This window comes from Leuresthes tenuis, unplaced genomic scaffold (assembly GCF_036924035.1).
Source record: "Leuresthes tenuis unplaced genomic scaffold, fLeuTen1.0.hap1 SCAF_20, whole genome shotgun sequence".
In the NCBI taxonomy this organism is placed as follows: Eukaryota; Metazoa; Chordata; class Actinopteri; order Atheriniformes; family Atherinopsidae; genus Leuresthes; species Leuresthes tenuis.
Window position 1 is genome coordinate 11,376,631 of NW_027325374.1, and position 16,727 is coordinate 11,393,357.

A 16,727-nucleotide genomic window follows, 5' to 3' on the forward strand; every position below is an offset into this window, starting at 1 on the left:
CCAAAGAGCAACTTTCATCATTAGGAATGATGTGCAGGCTCGAAATCCAGGCTCCAGTTACTTTCACGGTAGTGATCCATTCATCTTATGAAAGGTGCTCTATGGCTGGAATAGCTTCAGTTTTTGGGACATAGATCATGTGCATTATGATCTATCCAGTTTGGCCAGAAAGGTATCTGAAATTCCCACTAACTGATCTGGCTGATGTCCAGATTCACAGTTCCCACACACATGTGATAATTTGATTTAATTTAACCATAACACAGTCCTAATGGATTATCCATAAAAGGGCCTCTTAGCAAATATTCATTGTCATGCAGGCCTTGCAGTTGTATGTAAGGTTATTTCATGTGGTTAAACTAAATCCCACTTGACTTTTTTTAGTTCATGGCTACAGTAATTGAGTTCATGGGTTTGAGGTCATGAAGTTAAAGTGATGAGTGACTATTTATGGAAACATATCAAGACCTTGTGGTTTAAATATCCCCAGCGTGATTAGATGACACTAATAACTACAGCATTAGTTCATTTTGTCAAATTAAACTTCTGTGACCCTCTCTGGATGCAAACAAGATGGTTAACTTGAACCTCCTGTTGCCAGATGCAGTGAAACTGCTCACAAATTATGGCAGTTTCTGGTTTGTTCTGAGCAAAACGCAATTAATTAAATGTCTCACCCTGATGAGTTTTGTGACTATGTGCATAGGAGATTACCCAGATCAATTTTAGATTTTTGTAGGAGAGGAAATCAATGTCCCCGAAAGTCATTCTGACTGGCAGATTAAGCACGTCGGCCCCTAGCAGAGGGGGGAAAAAAATGACTGTGGTTGTCTCTGTCGGTCTCTATGTCACCCACTCTCAGTTTAGTATAATGCCATTCGATTTACTTTACTGGCATTCGCAATATGTTAACGGTCATGGTGGAGCTTTAAAATGAATCATTTCTAAATCAAATCTGTAAACATGTCCTAATTGTGTGTTTTTTAATGTGTATGTGTGCAGTCCAGAGTAGTCAAGGCTGCACATTACGAATGCAGAATCAAATAAACAATTATAATTGCCTCTTATCAATCTACTTTTAAATAGATGCATGGTGCTGTGGGAAATCACTGAATACACTAAATACACCGATGTAGCCTGGACATATTTGTTCTTATGTTTGTTATCGGTGTCCCTGACCACCAGTTTAATTTTGTGCAGTGTCTGGTTTGAGATTTGAGAGGCATTCTGATAAGTAGATGTGGAAATGTATTCTTTCAATTGTTCCATCTTCTTGCGTCATCGTTTTAGTGCTTTTTATTCAAATGTATCCGCAACTTTTCTGTTCTTTTTAAGAGTACTTATTAGAAGGGCGAACAGTGTTGTTCTCTGGATGACAGTGACAGAACTATTGAATGGAGGAATCATTATCGTTCAGCTTATACTTGAATGAAATGTCTTAAAACTAATAAATTATTTGAGACAATTTTGAGCAAAAGATGTTCGTCAGGAGGAATCATAACGTTTGCTTGTTGTCTTTTTCCAGGTAAAGTTAGTTTATCAGTTCTTAATCTGACTTTAATTTCTGACAGTTTAGAAAAAAAGAGACAACAGCTCCAGTGTGTTACATTTTGGGTCATCTTCAGCTAAAATCAATATAAAATACATAATTAGGGCTTTCTCAATGTCTGTTCACGACATAATTATCATACCAAACTTTCTGGACCCCTTTTTTAATAGGAAACAGACTTTCAAAACTGCAAAAATCATTCTGTATTCAATAATATTTAGATTTTATTTACTGATATCAAGCTATCAACACTATTAATCTCATTATCTCATTATTTTTCATTATCATGATTATTATTTGTATCGGTGTGTTGTAACATCCCTAATCATAGCTCTGTATTATTGACTATGTATTGAATTGAATCATGTGAAAATAAGAACTGTTGTATTTTGTTGTGTTATAAAGAGGCATTTTTATCCACAGGTGATGCAGGTTGTCCTCCTGTCCATCTTTCCACAGTAGCCTAAAAATAGATAAACAAAACACTGGCGCCTTTTGCGTTTTAACATTTTTACCGGCCATTTTTGCCATGACTGTAGACATCACTGAATCCTATACACTCCCACTGACAGCAGAAATACCTTCGATATTATGTAGATCTCAGTTTAAATCAAAATGCAGTCCTATATTATTTGAATCTTTTGGTTGGTTGTGGCTCGTCTCTAATATCCGACATTTGGGGAATATATTACTATCACTCTTATGCATGTTGCTGTACCTGCACTTTCAACCCTATGTCTACATGTTGCTGTTATTGCCCAATATCTCTAGCTGCTATATACTGCTATATATTTGTAAACCAACACACACAAGCACACGCAAAAAAAGAAATAGAGTACAGAAACATTGTAAGAATTTTGGAATTAACTTGTTACCAAAGTATCAGTCGTCATGACATCTGTACTATGTTTATGTTTATGTATTTAGCTTTTATCCAAAGCGACTTACAAATGAAGATATAACAAGCTATATAAAAAGCTAACAATAAACTACATAGAAGGAACCCACTAGTCCGACTCTGTCAGAGGTGACAGAGTAGAGATAGGGTGCAGGCATAGAAGGAAGTGCAGAAAGATAAAGTGCAAAGATAGAGGGGGTAGGTAAGTGCAAGGTAAGTGCTAGGATAGGAGGTGCTCTCTCTCAGCTGGGTTTTCAAGAGTTTCTTGAAGATAGACAGGGACGCCCCTGTTCTGGTAGCGCTCGGTAGGTCATTCCACCATCGTGGGACGACACATGAAAAGAGTTTGGATTGTCTTAGGCGTGGTGTAGGAGCTGCTAGACGACAATCCTGGGACGAACGGAGGGACCGAGTTGTGACATAAGCCTTTGCAAGAGCATTCAAGTAGATGGGAGCCGTTCCATTAAGCACTTTGTAGGCTAACATCAGTGACTTGAATTTGATGCGGGCGGCTAAGGGTAGCCAGTGGAGTTCAATGAACAGAGGGGTGACGTGTGTTCTTTTAGGCTGACCGAAGACCAGACGCGCCGCTGCGTTCTGGACCATCTGCAGAGGTTTCATAGTACAGGCTGGGAGACCAGTTAGGAGAGCATTACCGTAGTCAAGGCGGGAGATGACCATGGCCTGCACCAGGAGTTGGGTGGGATACCTATCCCAAAGCTCAAAGCACCACTTACATCTATCATCACAGAGCTGATAGTATGAACTTCATCAGTCATGTTGAACAAATTTATATTTCACTTTCTTCTAAGCCTTCTGATTACATTGTCAAATTTAAAGCAGGCTTTTATCTTTCTGCTTATTCACTGCCACACATATACCCAGTGACTTTCACCTGGAAAATCTTTGCTTTATCCCTTTCCCTTTTGTGTCGGTGCTCGGTTTGAAGTTTTCTTTGAAAATTAGGTCAGATCAGTGAAAACATGCTAATTCTTTTAAATCTGCCTCATCTCCAGAGATAAATCTTGAAATCAAAGAAAATTGCCTTCCTGTTGCGTAGCTTTTGTGTTGTATGAAATTAAATGATGTGACTCTAACTTCACAACAGACTCCTGCTTTTTTTTTTTAAACTCAAGAATATTTTAGAATTATAGTGCATAAAGTGATTTTTTTTCTCATTTATTTAATTATTGTCTGTCATTATCTTTATTCATCTGACAGAAAATTGCTTGTTTTCAATGAAAAAATCCTTGAAAAAATTTTGTCTTTCTCGCATAGCTTTCTTGAAATGTTTTTTTCTCTTCATTCTGGTATGTTATCAAGTTTCATCAGTCTACATTATTCAGTTTTTCTTGGCAGAAGACACCTGCTACCAGGCACTTTTCCTGTATTCTGTCTCATTAAGTTCCTCCTGACATTTTCCACCCTGCAAAAGCCAAATCTCCTCTCCGCCCTCAATAACCGCAAAGTTTTTATCCTTACCAAGTCTTTCAAGTGGACAGGAAAAATGACAGGCATTTGCTGTTGTATATCCATATTTTGTCATTTTTCATTCCTTTTTCTGCCACTAAAAACAAACATCACTGTCACTGAAGAGTAAAGTTTAATTTTTATAGAATAACTTCTGTAAAAGCAATTTATGAAGCCAGTTTTATCCTTATTCTTACCTTCACACATGACCTCATAATCTAGCAGCGTCTGGACATTGAGCAGACAGGCAATACAAACAATCTTTAATCAGCATTTTAATGTGAGTGCACTAATGTGGCTTTGGGTGTAGACAAAGGTCAGCGTCATAATGCTCTTTAAAGCATGAGCGGTCTAAAAGCATGTAGGTCAACCAGACTGAAATGTGATGAAATTAGAGCTCATGTGGAAGGAGATTTCAAAGCATAATGTATTGATGAAATTCCTGTGGGATCTTTCTAAAGAAACACTTCAGATGTAAAGCAATGTATGTGACAGGGACAGAAAATTTGGATGCAACAAAAAAAAACGAACGGCCATTAAAACAGATCTTTTTTTTTCTTTTCTCATTTTGTGCACTGTGCGGTTTGATAAGTCAAGCTAAAAAAGCCACAATTACAGATCCAAGAGTTGTGCTGAAAGGCCACAGACATTTGTCAAGATAAATAATGAACTTGTAACACAGGAAAAGGCCACTCAAAGCCTCTCATTTATCCCCTGCTAGACTATTACCAAAGTCATTAAAGCTTTACTGACTGAATCATTCATTGTGAGAGTCTTGCTCTCATGTGTTTGCTAAAATCTGTCTTCATCCCAGTGTATATTTAAAGATGAAGAGCTTTGGTGGCCCAAAATGAGAAAGGTCAAAATTTTCATCTTTCCGCACATCAGTCAGATGTTGTTATCTCCGCTTTAGGTGCGCTGTCCCAGAACCAGGTCCACCCACTCCTGGGCTCCCTGTCTCTGCCAGGTCGACCCCTGCAGCCGCAGCGTCAGCTGGAGCACTTCCTGCCACTCAGGATCAACGGCTCCTCACCACTCAGCCTCTTCCCCAATTTTAACACTGTAAGATACCTTGCCTCATTTGTCATGTTCACACATTAAACATAAAGCCACAGCAGCTACTTCGAGAACAGTTCCAGACAAGATGTGCTTTTGAATTATCAGAACTCTGATTTACATTACTGTCATAATTGATGTTTTTTTTTAGACTGAAATCACCAACCATTCACTGGAGTATATAAAACTGTGTACTTAAAAATGTGGCTCTTGATATTCTCTGGTGCACTTCCTGTCATATGTGTCTATTTATCTAATAACAAGCTAAAAATGCTAAAGTTACATGCTCAACTATTTGTAATGTCTGCAAAATTATGGGACGTTCTGAAAAGTATCCCATTGAAATCACATTTGAGGTGAGTTGTTGCTTCCTAAGTAAGAGCAGAATTTTCTTCTCTACAATAATGTTAGTGAGTTGAAATTCAAAATGTGGTTTTCTAAAGACCAATTTTGTGTGTAGAGTAAGGTATTTGTGTCGTTAAAGTATACCAACTTTACACAAATGTCAAATATATGACTATTATATCCTTATTGTGCATTAAGGCCAATGTAAAGCAGTGCCAACATGTTTATGTTTTTATGTTTGTGTATGTTTCAATTTGTAGATGGACCCAGTGCAGAAGGCGGTGATCAACCACACCTTTGGCATGTCTCAACCCAAGAAGAAACCCATCATATCATGTAACATCTGTCACCTACGCTTCAACTCCACTGTGAGTCAGACACTTTTTTCGATCATGTCACAGAAGCAGAAGTTTAAACTACTTATAGAAAAAGCTGAATTTATTTTTAATTTGTCACAGGAAGGTGGAAAAACTCATGGTCGTCTGTTATCTGCACATTGTAATTGTTGACCGAAGACTTTTTCAAATGACCTGTCTTCTAAAGGTCTTTTTGGAGTTACAGTTCACAAATTTGAATGAAATGTAATAGCTTTGCATCTTAATGGTAAAAAATAATCTCAAGTCTTGTCAGTAAAAATCAATACCTTGAATTATCTAACTACTGGATTCTTTAAAGGAACTGTCTTTTTTCTCCTTATCACTCCAGTATATCAATTTAATTTCTATAAGTTCATTTATCTTTATTTGCATTTTTATCCTCCCTCTATGTTACCTGCAGCTGTACTGAGAGTGCGGTTTGAACCAGGAGTTGGATGCCAGGTTGCAGGCAGGTACCAGGTCCCAACAGGGGTCAGCACTGACTGACGAGCTGGAATTTGCGCAAGAAATGTGTTTAAAGGAATATTTCAGAATGCCTCAAGTCTGGTTGCATTTTTCAAGGTCACGGTCTGTGAAAGAAACACATAGGTTTCATTTCCACAGTCTTCCATCTTCATTCTTTGTGTTGGACACACAGCTTCAGCATGGCATCTCAAGTTCAGTGCCGTTTGTAGGGATGATTAGAAAAAAAGCTCAAAGTTTAAATCAATTTAGCATATTGAAACATTAGTCTATTATACTGAATACAGTTTATTATTTTAGTTTACCATTTTTATCATTAATGATTGCAAAACTGCAATAAATGAAGGATTTGGGGAAATACATTGTATAGATGAGATAAAGCTACTCTCATCAATAAATTACATAAATTATGGATGATAATTTATTTATAAAACACATTATAAGACCTGCCATTAACAAAATGTTGGTGCATTAAAAATAGCAAAGGAAAATAAGGCGGCAGAAACGGTTGTAAAAGACAAAAGCTTGAAAACAATAAAAAATAACTATGACAAAAAGTCATAGTCAAGTCTTATAAAAAAAGTGTTGGAGACAACTTGGAGTCTGCCTAACATGTATGGGCAGTTGGTTAACTAAGTTATTCATCTTGGTTCATTCTCACCAACCTTGCTGTGTTGCTTTCACAGCAGCAGGCAACTCTATTTTTTGCAAAAAGGCTTATAATGTACACTGTGGGTTCTGCATATAAAGTAAAGGCCAGCAGCTGACTTTTGGACATAGCAACGCAGTTAGCAACTATTCAAACCCTTTTTAGCAGTTAGAGATGACCACAGTGAATGATGGTCAAAAACAGAAATTTATCTGTATAAAAAAGAGATATAACATATTCAATAAAATGCAACAAATCAGTGTAACTAACTTTTTATGTGTAGTATAATTCATGACACAGTACCCCTTTACAGTGCTTTATTGCACTATAAATGTGAATGGATAGGTTGGTTCAGTTTGTTCAGTACAAAGGTGTATGACTGTGAAAGAAAAACCTATTTACTGCTACATGACTGGTGTATATAAAAACAAAACAGACTTGAAGAATTCCTAATTATTCCTTTTGAGCTGTTACTCTCGCTGAAAAAGCATGAAAGATCTGATGGATCACACGCTGGACAGTGACGGTGCTGCTTGTTGTTTTTGAAGAGTTTGAGCATCATGACCATGCATAAAGTAGTCTGAATCCTGGTCAACTAAAGTATCCCTAAGAAGGCTCTAACTGAGGGTGTTTGTTTTGCCGTCCATAGTTAAAAAAGTCCACCTGTTATTGTTTAAAAGCTGCTATGATGAAACATAATGCACTCATACTACACTGGCATGCCAGACATTACTGTAGTATGTGGATGGAAACAGAGTCATCCCACTGACTCAGTTGAAAATCACACTGAATGGTTAGTGTGCACTGACATTCAGTGTAGCCAAAGGGCTTGTATACCCTTTGCTCTGCCTTGTATTCCCAGCCACGCACTTTGACCTTTGATGGTGCCCTTTTTGTATGTGTAGCTGTCCAGGCTTTAAGCAAAGTGTTGACAGGGAGACATATACTCAACCTCTCAATGCACACAGTTCACTTCTGCATATTATGAGTATGAATGCACTTTAGTTGGCTGCAAAGTGTGAGCTTTTGAAACTGGTGTGGATAACCTGAGCAATGACAAATTATCTGGCAGTGTTGTGTGAAGCCAGATACTTGAAGAATTGTCACATTTACATTTTGTTTATGAATGGATTGCACTTGTGTCTTTCATACACAGAAAGGCACCAATGTTTCAAAAGTATTTGTTCTTAAAGGATAAGAACTGTTATGTTTCATCGTGTTTTTATTGTTGTCTATAAATTCCATGTAAAGACCTACAACAACAAAGGTAATCTAACATCCACAGCTTGTATGGTAAGAAGAACATGGGGGGGTTGCTTTTTATTTTTACAATTAAACAAAAATTAAGTCTTTGTAACCAAGGAATAAGCTGCTTCAGGCTTTGGTTGCACAAATAGTGGTGTTAGTTACATATTCAGATGTATATTAATCCACGTTTTCCTTAATTTAAAGTGGACCGGTTAGGCCTAGCCCATGCTCTATATTTTCATTCTAAGACTTTATTCAAGTAATTTTGCATTATTCATTGTTTGAAAAAAAATCTTCTAGTGGTTTGTATATGGATCGCCTCAATTCATCATCTGTTTCTAACAAGCGGTTTTAGCTCCTGTCTCTTTAAGCCCTTCACTGCCACCAATCTTATCCTTTGAGTTCTGCTGGTTCTGTACACTTGGTGCCATGGTCTGTTTAGTGACGGTGCATAAGTTATTTGAAGTACTTTCATGGTTTTATAGATGTGTAAATTACTTGTCATTCTGATTTTGAGTTAGATGACAAATAGGTGCATTTAATCTCATATTATTTGTGGAAAATAAAATACAAATAATGTTGATAAAGACTGCCTCATTTGTATAAAAAAATTGTCTTAAGAAATTTGGAGTATTATTTAAAGAGTTGTACATAAATAGTGATAAAAAAATTTAATATGATTTGCATCAGTTGGTGGTGTTTTTTACTTGCTGGAAGCTGATCTTCCTCTGTAGAACATGTAGTTTTATTAACAGCCATCTACAACCATTTTAGGATCCCAATGTGCATGTATCTATTGTTTTGCTGCTATAAATGTGTTTTCTCTTACAGAAGAAGGCATAGAGGTCATGTTGTGTCACAGCATATCTGACGTAGGCCATTTTCTGTCAGAACGAATCAATTCATAGATGAGTCTTTGTGCTTGGAGGAGGGTCATGAGTTGCCAACTGATGCTCATTTGTGCACCATGGCGTTGAGTACAACCAAATGGGTGAAGTGACTTCTTTAGTGTCAAATGCTCAAACACATCATTTTTCCCTAACTCCATGCAGGCATGTGAAGCCAAAGCAATGGAGCAGATGGAAAAAAATAAAGGATACTTTGCTGATGTAATTAGTGAACCTGTGCATATACAGTACAATGACTTTGCCCTCTGCTTTTTCCTCTTTTCTGTGCATGTTTGTGGGTATGTGTGTGATGGCTAGACCCAGGCAGAGGCCCACTACAAAGGTCATAAACATGCTCGGAAGCTAAAGGCCTTGGAGACCCAAAGAAACCGACAGAAAACTGGACAGAATCAGTCCACAACAGGAAAAGACAGAGACAGAGACAGACAGGGGGTGCCATTGGGAGGAGTAACAATGACACCAGACTTGAAAGACAAAACAGGTACAAGTTTTTCTTTTTTTAAAAGCATTCCTCCCGCCATCCGCTGAATAATTAGCTGTAATTGAAGACACGTAAGAGCTAAGGCTTAGTAGCTGCCACTCAGCTGGTTAATTACCAGTCATTACCTGTCCTGCTATCATTTGGTCTGCCACATAGGTAATTACTCTCACCAAGCAAAGACAATCTGTAGACTGAAGAGCCTTAAAGCATTTAGAAAGCGATGCAATCTAAAAAAGGATCTTTGAATTTGATTATGGTTGTAAATCAGAACTTGCTCAACAGAAGTTCCATCTGCAGTTTCTTGGTCCTGTTATAAAATGCTTACACTTTGATAGTGGACAAGTCAAAAGCTGTAGAAGACTGGAGAATCTTGTAAAGCAACACTGGGTTCCTTGAGAGGCGCTCTATAAATTCAAGTTATTATCATCATTACAGGTAGTCACCAGCACCCAGTAGTACAGAAGATGGACACATTACAATTCAATTCAGTTTATTGAACTAGCGCTCTGATAAAGATACACTCTGATTCAATCAAATTAAAATCCATTTCATTTTAATCCAATTCTAATCCAGTTAAATCAAACTGATTAAAATTCAAATTAGTCCAATCAATGTAATATCAGTTCATAAAAAGTAACTGTACCTAGCTAAGGAAGCCAGCAGATTGCACTCAAACATCTCTTCAATTCAATCCTCCTTCCTGAGCATCCACAAGATGACAGTGTGGAGGAAAAATCTATTTTAACAGCAAGAAACCCGAATCAGAGTCAAGAAGGGCAATCATCTGCCGGGACCAGTTGCGGGGTTGAGAGAACAGGAAAGAGGGGTCAGTAAGCATCATAACACAAGACCAGGATTACCTGAGGAAGAGAAACACAAGTTAATGACAACAGTAATGTCATTAACGGTGAAGATCTATAAGCTGTATTAAAAATGTAAAGTTTTAAGCTTAATCTTAAAAGAGAGGGTGTCTGCTTCCTGTGTTCAGATGGCATCAGTTGGCAGCTGGTTTCACAACAAAGTGGCCTGATATCTGAAGGCTCTACCTCTCGTTCTCCTTTTAGAAACTCTAAGAACCACAAGTAAACCTGCAGGCTGAGAGTGAAGTGCCCTGTTGGAAAAATATAGAACAATGAGATCTTTAAGATCTTGGTCAATAAGAGTAATTAGTAAGTGTAATTACATTTAGAATAACAGTGTCTTCTTGTGTTCTGAATCCTGACTGAAACTCTTCAAAAATATTATTTCTGTGTAAATGATCACAAAGTTGAGTTGCAACATTTTTTTTCAAGAACTTTACAAATAAAAAAGAGATAGGTAATAGATCTTAAAATTCTGTGGTACAATATCCTGGAAAAAACAACAATTTGGATGTGATGATTAAGGGAAAACCTTTAGAATATTGGTTGTGACTCCTCACACTTCTTTATTCCAGTACTGAAAATAGAGTTCCAAGTTATTCAATTATTATATAATTTCTTTTAAGCATTTGTTTTTTTTTAAAAAAAAGCTATGTATGACTATATATTTTCAAAATCATTGTCAACTTATCAATTTTTAAACTATTTTTGATAAAATTCCTAAGTCTTACTCCAGCAGTTATCTGTTCCTCTAAAAGCTAGTTTGTCATCTTCAAAACTGTATATTTCAAAGTTTTTGCCATGGGAAAAATAAACTTGTTGGCCTAGAATGACTTATAGGCATGACTCGACACTTTTTTCCTAATTTATTAAATCGGGATCTATGAATTTGCTTATCTGGTGCACCCAAAGACCACCAGAAGCAATTAGTGTCTAGCTTCCAATCCCTGGCAAGCTCCTGGTCCCTAGCTAGCCCACATAGCTTGCTACCTGTTTATTTACTCAGTTCCTCAGAATGTATGTGCAGTAGCTAAAATGCCCCACCTCACAGGTACTCAAGATTTGCTCCTCCAGTCTTCAGCATGGATCAAAAGCTGTAAAAGCTTTAAATATATATATATATTATGCATATGTTACAATATTATTATCGGTAACTAAAAAAAAAAGTGGAGTTTTTTTTTTTTTTCTTTTCTTTTTTTCAGTCTATATTACCCACAGTCCACAAATTCTTTGGGACATATAAGTGCACTTATTTGCCACCCTGGATCCTTCCCATTGATTCTTCAGGTGAATTTGGCTGCTGCTCGAGTAATGACTTTGCAATTTACTATTTTACTATTTCTGTCATCAGTTACTCGGCTACTCCTTCTGCCTGACAACAAACTATCACCATCTTCCTTTCTGTCCCTTCCAGCTGCTTTTCCTTTCCATTATTGATCCTCTCACTCCCATTTTCTTTTGCCGCCTATCAATTTCCCTCGAAGCACATAATGATAAGCTTGTTACATTCAGTGGTTGCCATGGTTGTTGATTGATGGTGACAGAGGGAGCTTCAGCAGAGCGAGCCAACAAATGACAGAGAGGCACAGTAACAAAGGAAGAGTTATTGAGATAGCAGGGAAAAAGCCGAAAAATATATGAAAATGTAGGAAATGATAGAGAAGAAAATATAATCAGAAAGGTGTGTGAAAGGAACAGAACAAAGAAAATGTACACAAGGACATCATGCTTCTCCTCTTGAAGTATATCATCAATAAAACTAAAAAGCCCACCTTGATTGCATACAATTTTTGTCTTTTATTAATCAAACTGTCACATTATACTGGCATAAAAGTGAATGGGGAATTGATAATAAATATATTTACTGATATTGTAAGTAAAGATATTCACAAAACTAACATCTGACATCTAAAATTGAAAAGACTATTTCTCTAAATGTCAAACATCAAAACGCCCTTCAGTGCCTTTCAAATTTAATAAGACAAATACTGGTTATTGGCAGGGAAAAATGAAAAAACAGGCAAGCGGCAGGCAAAAAAATTATATCCATAAACATAAAAGCCACATGAAGAACCCACAGGAAACCAGGTACACACAAGGAACACACGCGTACGCACAAAAAACCCAAAGCAGGAATACAAAATTAGGAGCTTGAGTTGGAGTACAAGCTGGCAACTAAAGGATCAATAGGAGGAAGTTTGTACATATATATATAAAAAAAGGCTATTGTTGGACTGATTGAATAAACATGTGCAGGAAAACTGGTGGGAAATTAAAGAACAAAACATTAAATAAATCAATAAAACAGTAACAAATACATAATTGACAGTCCAGGTTTCGTCTATCCATCTGTCCACAGTCTCAAATTCCTCGTCCCAACCTGCACAGCAACAACTGGAGAACAACCAGGGGAGCTCACAGGCAACAGCGACATCTTTACAAACCTCGGACTCCTCCTCTCTCTCCTCTCCTCACCAGTCCCAACAAGTTTCCCCTGATTCTCAGCTTTCCGATCTACCGTCACACACTCCACATGTGGATGGGTGCAGCCCGGCTGCTGATTCAGCACCACACTCTGACCTTCATAGAAGCTCCCCAGGAGACGAGGAGGAGGCAACAAAGGTGGAAGAGGTTAAAGAGGCCAAGAGCGACAAAAAACAATTCCACTGTCCAATGTGCAAAGTGACGGTCAATTCCAGCTCCCAGTTGGAGGCTCACTGTAGCGGTATTCACTTTAAACGTTTGGGTTTTAAGCCAAATCTTTTGACTAAATCTTTACTATTTTGACATTTTGACCTAAGCACACCCCCTCCGTTTGTCTGAATCAGGGTCGAAGCACAAACAAATGCTGGATGGTCCAAACAGCAGCAAGTCGCATCGCAGGGTAAAGATGACATCAACGCCTAGATCGAAATGTCGTGTGAAACAACGGATAGGCAGCAACAGCAGAGCAGTTGTTGGTGCAACTAAGCAGGCTTTTCACTGTGAACTGTGCCAGGTGTCCGTCAACTCAGAGACACAGCTGAAGCAGGTACGTGGATTTATGTGGCGATTTTATTTGATGAATTTTACAGCTGCATAAACCATTTACAGCTCTGTAAAAGCTCATGTACGCCTCTTTGGATTGTTAGTCAGAGCCGTCTTGACTTAATCGCTGTATATCTCTGTCCTCTTTAAGCACACAAACAGCAGGAGACACAAAGAGCGTTTGGCTGGGAGGCCTGTCAAGGCCAAGTTTGCCCCCTATAATAAACTTCACCCCAGTGCTGTCTTGGCGGTGAGTCTCTCACATACACACACATAGTCACACACACACACACATTTATTTTTGTCCACATTGGACATGGCCAGTAAAGAACACAGACAACGCAAAACATTGCATTCACAAACTCAACAAATGCTAAAGAGTAGCTGTCCCTGGAAATTGCAAACATTGATCCACATTAAACCGCTGACAGGTGAAGAAAAGGATTGTGTTTCTTTGACACATTAAAGAATTTTGCCCCAAATGACGACCTCTGAGCCCTCTGATAGTAGGAAGTCAGGCTAGAGGTGGGTGCTGTAAGAAAAGCAAAAAGAACACTGAGGGATAGCACCATTTTTTAAATGAAAAGTGACATACTGAAAGGGCTAAACGCATGCAGTGATTCTATGAATGAGAAAGATAGGGAAGTAGGTGGATAGAGGAGAGGCTGGACTAGGAGGGAAGAGTGTGAAAGAATCAGGCTCTCTCCCTTTGTTGAACTACTTTCACCTTTCAGTTGCAGACCAAGAACATCTCAGGATAAAAGCTCTTCCAGACAACAGCTTCCCTATGTGCCCTGCCATATAGCTACAAAACATAATCAGGGACGGTTCAGTAAAAAACACATAGCCTAAAGCATTTCCCCGATCTCCAAACTTCCCAGATTCAGCCTGATTAAGCATCTGGGGGACCTGTCACAAAGGCTCCACCTCAAAACCAGCAGGACCCAAAGAATCCAAAGTCCCAGTCCACATGACACCGTCCATAAAAAAAAAGTCATAGTCCCCACAAAATGAATACTGATCAATAACCCTGATGCTAAACTAAGTCCTATAATGATGAAGATTGTGAAGGCTTAACATCAGTACAAGCTGTCGTTTTGAAAGTGCTGCCTTGCATGTTGCAGCTGCTACCATGGCGATACACTTTTAGTTTTATTTAGACTGAATGTATCTCTTGTCTTTGGTTTCAGACTAAACTGGCCCTCCAGAAGCAGCTATCCAAAGCCCTGCCTGCAGGGCTCCTGACCAGCCCGCTCAATCCAGCTGCACTGTGCGCCATGACGTCTGGGCATTTGGCACTACGTCTGCCTCCAGGTCCTACAGCCATTATCCAGGGTCCCCTCATCAGCCCAACACTCTTCAGGCCAGCTCCAGGACCTCTGAGGGCCACACATGCACCCATTATCTTCTCTCCGTATTAGCAATGACCATGAGGCTTTGGGATTTACAGTAGAGTGGACTTAATCTAGCCAAAGCTGGGCAAGCAGAAATGATTAATTTGGCCTGCTTTGGTCAGTACAGAACAACCAGATTAACACCAGGACACTATGCAGGGACAGTGAGGACAGCATGATACGTTTGGCTGGTACAAGTTTTCAGTGCTAACTGATCAGCGTGTTGCTCTTAAAAATGGAAGGACCATCTCTCAGCTGTTTTATGGCCGCTAACAACTGAGTGCATGTTCCCCAAGGTCTGGACCTCTCTGCAAGCCATAATAATGAATATATTTTAGTTTAATTCATGACAGTAATATGATTACAAAGAAGGGTGTTAAAATGATTAAGTGTTGTTGCCAAAAATTCTTTAACTTTTAGAGCTTTCTAGTGGAACTCTGGGAAAACAAGCAAAACACTTCATCCATGCTTTTGTTTCCATAACCGGATCCAGACCAAGAACATCCACAATGCATTAATTTCCCATAAAACTGGTCTATTCTGTATGACCAGCCTTAATGTATAAAAAAAGACAGTGGACATTTTGCACTTCTGAGTATTTTGTATCTCAACAAGGGTTGCATCATTTGAGCCACCGTCTGATGAGGATTCATTTTCTTTCTTGACTTTAGATCCAGAGTTCCTCCTCCAGTCGCTCTGTGTCTTTGTCTTTTGTCTTTAGCTTTTTGTGCAATAAGGTGACAATCAACCAAATGGACATAGAGTACATTTATTGTGTAAAATGAGATGGTTTAAAATAGTTATACATTTAAAAATGACAATTCTTTTAAACATGGCATTGTAATGTGTCTATCTGTTGATAGCTTGGTAGATTAATAGGGTGCGACACTTTAAGTCACCATGTTTATGGTAGCATTTATAAGCAGACTACAGTACAACGCACTATAATTTAGTTTATGCATCCTCAAACATAACACACTTAATATGTCTTTACAGCACAAGTCATAACGGATGAGACCCAGTGCATTGATAAATAACTTTGAAAGGCCCTATTACCCACCAACAATCTAATAACAGTATTGTGGTGTTTCGATCCTCTTGGAAAAAGTTCCAGTCTTGCTTATAAAAAGCTAAACACGGGGACTTAAAGTAAGGTGTTTCCTGCAAGTAAACAGCTAGGTGCTGTTTGCGCATAACGAAGGAGCAGATATATGCCGTTCATGAACATTTTAAATATTCATGTTGTGAAATGTGTCATTCACATGATTAAAACGCTTATTTTTATAGTGAATATTAAAAAAGAAGCTGAATATTTTCATCATAGATATTTCTCTCCCACACAGCTCTGCTGAATCACCTTAAGCAATATTTATTTCTAAGTGTCACCTGGTAAGAATAATGATTAGTGTAACTGTGCATTTATTGCAATAATGTAAATTATCATGTGGTAAAACTGTTAATACTGTATTTCAAATTAACTTATAAATAGTCCTGGTTTTTACTTGGTTGTGGTTGTTTTTCCTTCCCATGAACATGTGTCTCTATTGCTATTCACTATTGTATGTACGAAATTATACATTATAGAGCAAAATGCATCCTTTCAATATTGAGTCATAGTATGGGGTTGTACTAACGTGGTGATCTGCTGAATTTCTCATGATTTAAAAACATCAACGAGCAGGCAACGTGACACAGTAACATCAATCTTTTTGTCAGATTATAGTCTAGTCATAAATGACACAAAATAAGAAGTTGCTTTTGTTTGTCTCCAGCAGCAGATTAAAGCGTATACTTTATGATAACTAAATGCCCTCTGGTGGTGTTTTGTGATTGGTCCAATACAGGATAAACCAACAAAGTGAAACACGGCTATTTCCCGCATTTAATCATTTATGCATAAGTCTCCAGCAGAAAGACTAAATGCAAATTGTAACATTAAATATTACGCTCTTCATAATAAAGCCAACGCAGAGATGAGAAAATCTGAATCAGATTCTCGTGCA

General features: G+C 38.1%; 1 protein-coding gene across 2 annotated transcripts in view; it reads left to right on the plus strand.

Annotated features, from left to right (window-relative positions):
- LOC140278237 (zinc finger protein 385D-like) overlaps positions 1–16,210 on the plus strand; it is a 74,954-nt gene extending 58,744 nt beyond the window's left edge. For both annotated transcript variants that reach the window (XM_072373196.1, XM_072373197.1), the window contains 7 exons: positions 4,831–4,979; positions 5,579–5,686; positions 9,260–9,443; positions 12,663–13,028; positions 13,132–13,334; positions 13,482–13,580; positions 14,521–16,210. In XM_072373196.1, the coding sequence (XP_072229297.1) occupies positions 4,831–4,979; positions 5,579–5,686; positions 9,260–9,443; positions 12,663–13,028; positions 13,132–13,334; positions 13,482–13,580; positions 14,521–14,751 (1,340 nt within the window). In that variant the 3' untranslated portion in view covers positions 14,752–16,210. The remainder of the gene's footprint in view (positions 1–4,830; positions 4,980–5,578; positions 5,687–9,259; positions 9,444–12,662; positions 13,029–13,131; positions 13,335–13,481; positions 13,581–14,520) is intronic.
- Positions 16,211–16,727: the final 517 nt, after the last annotated feature.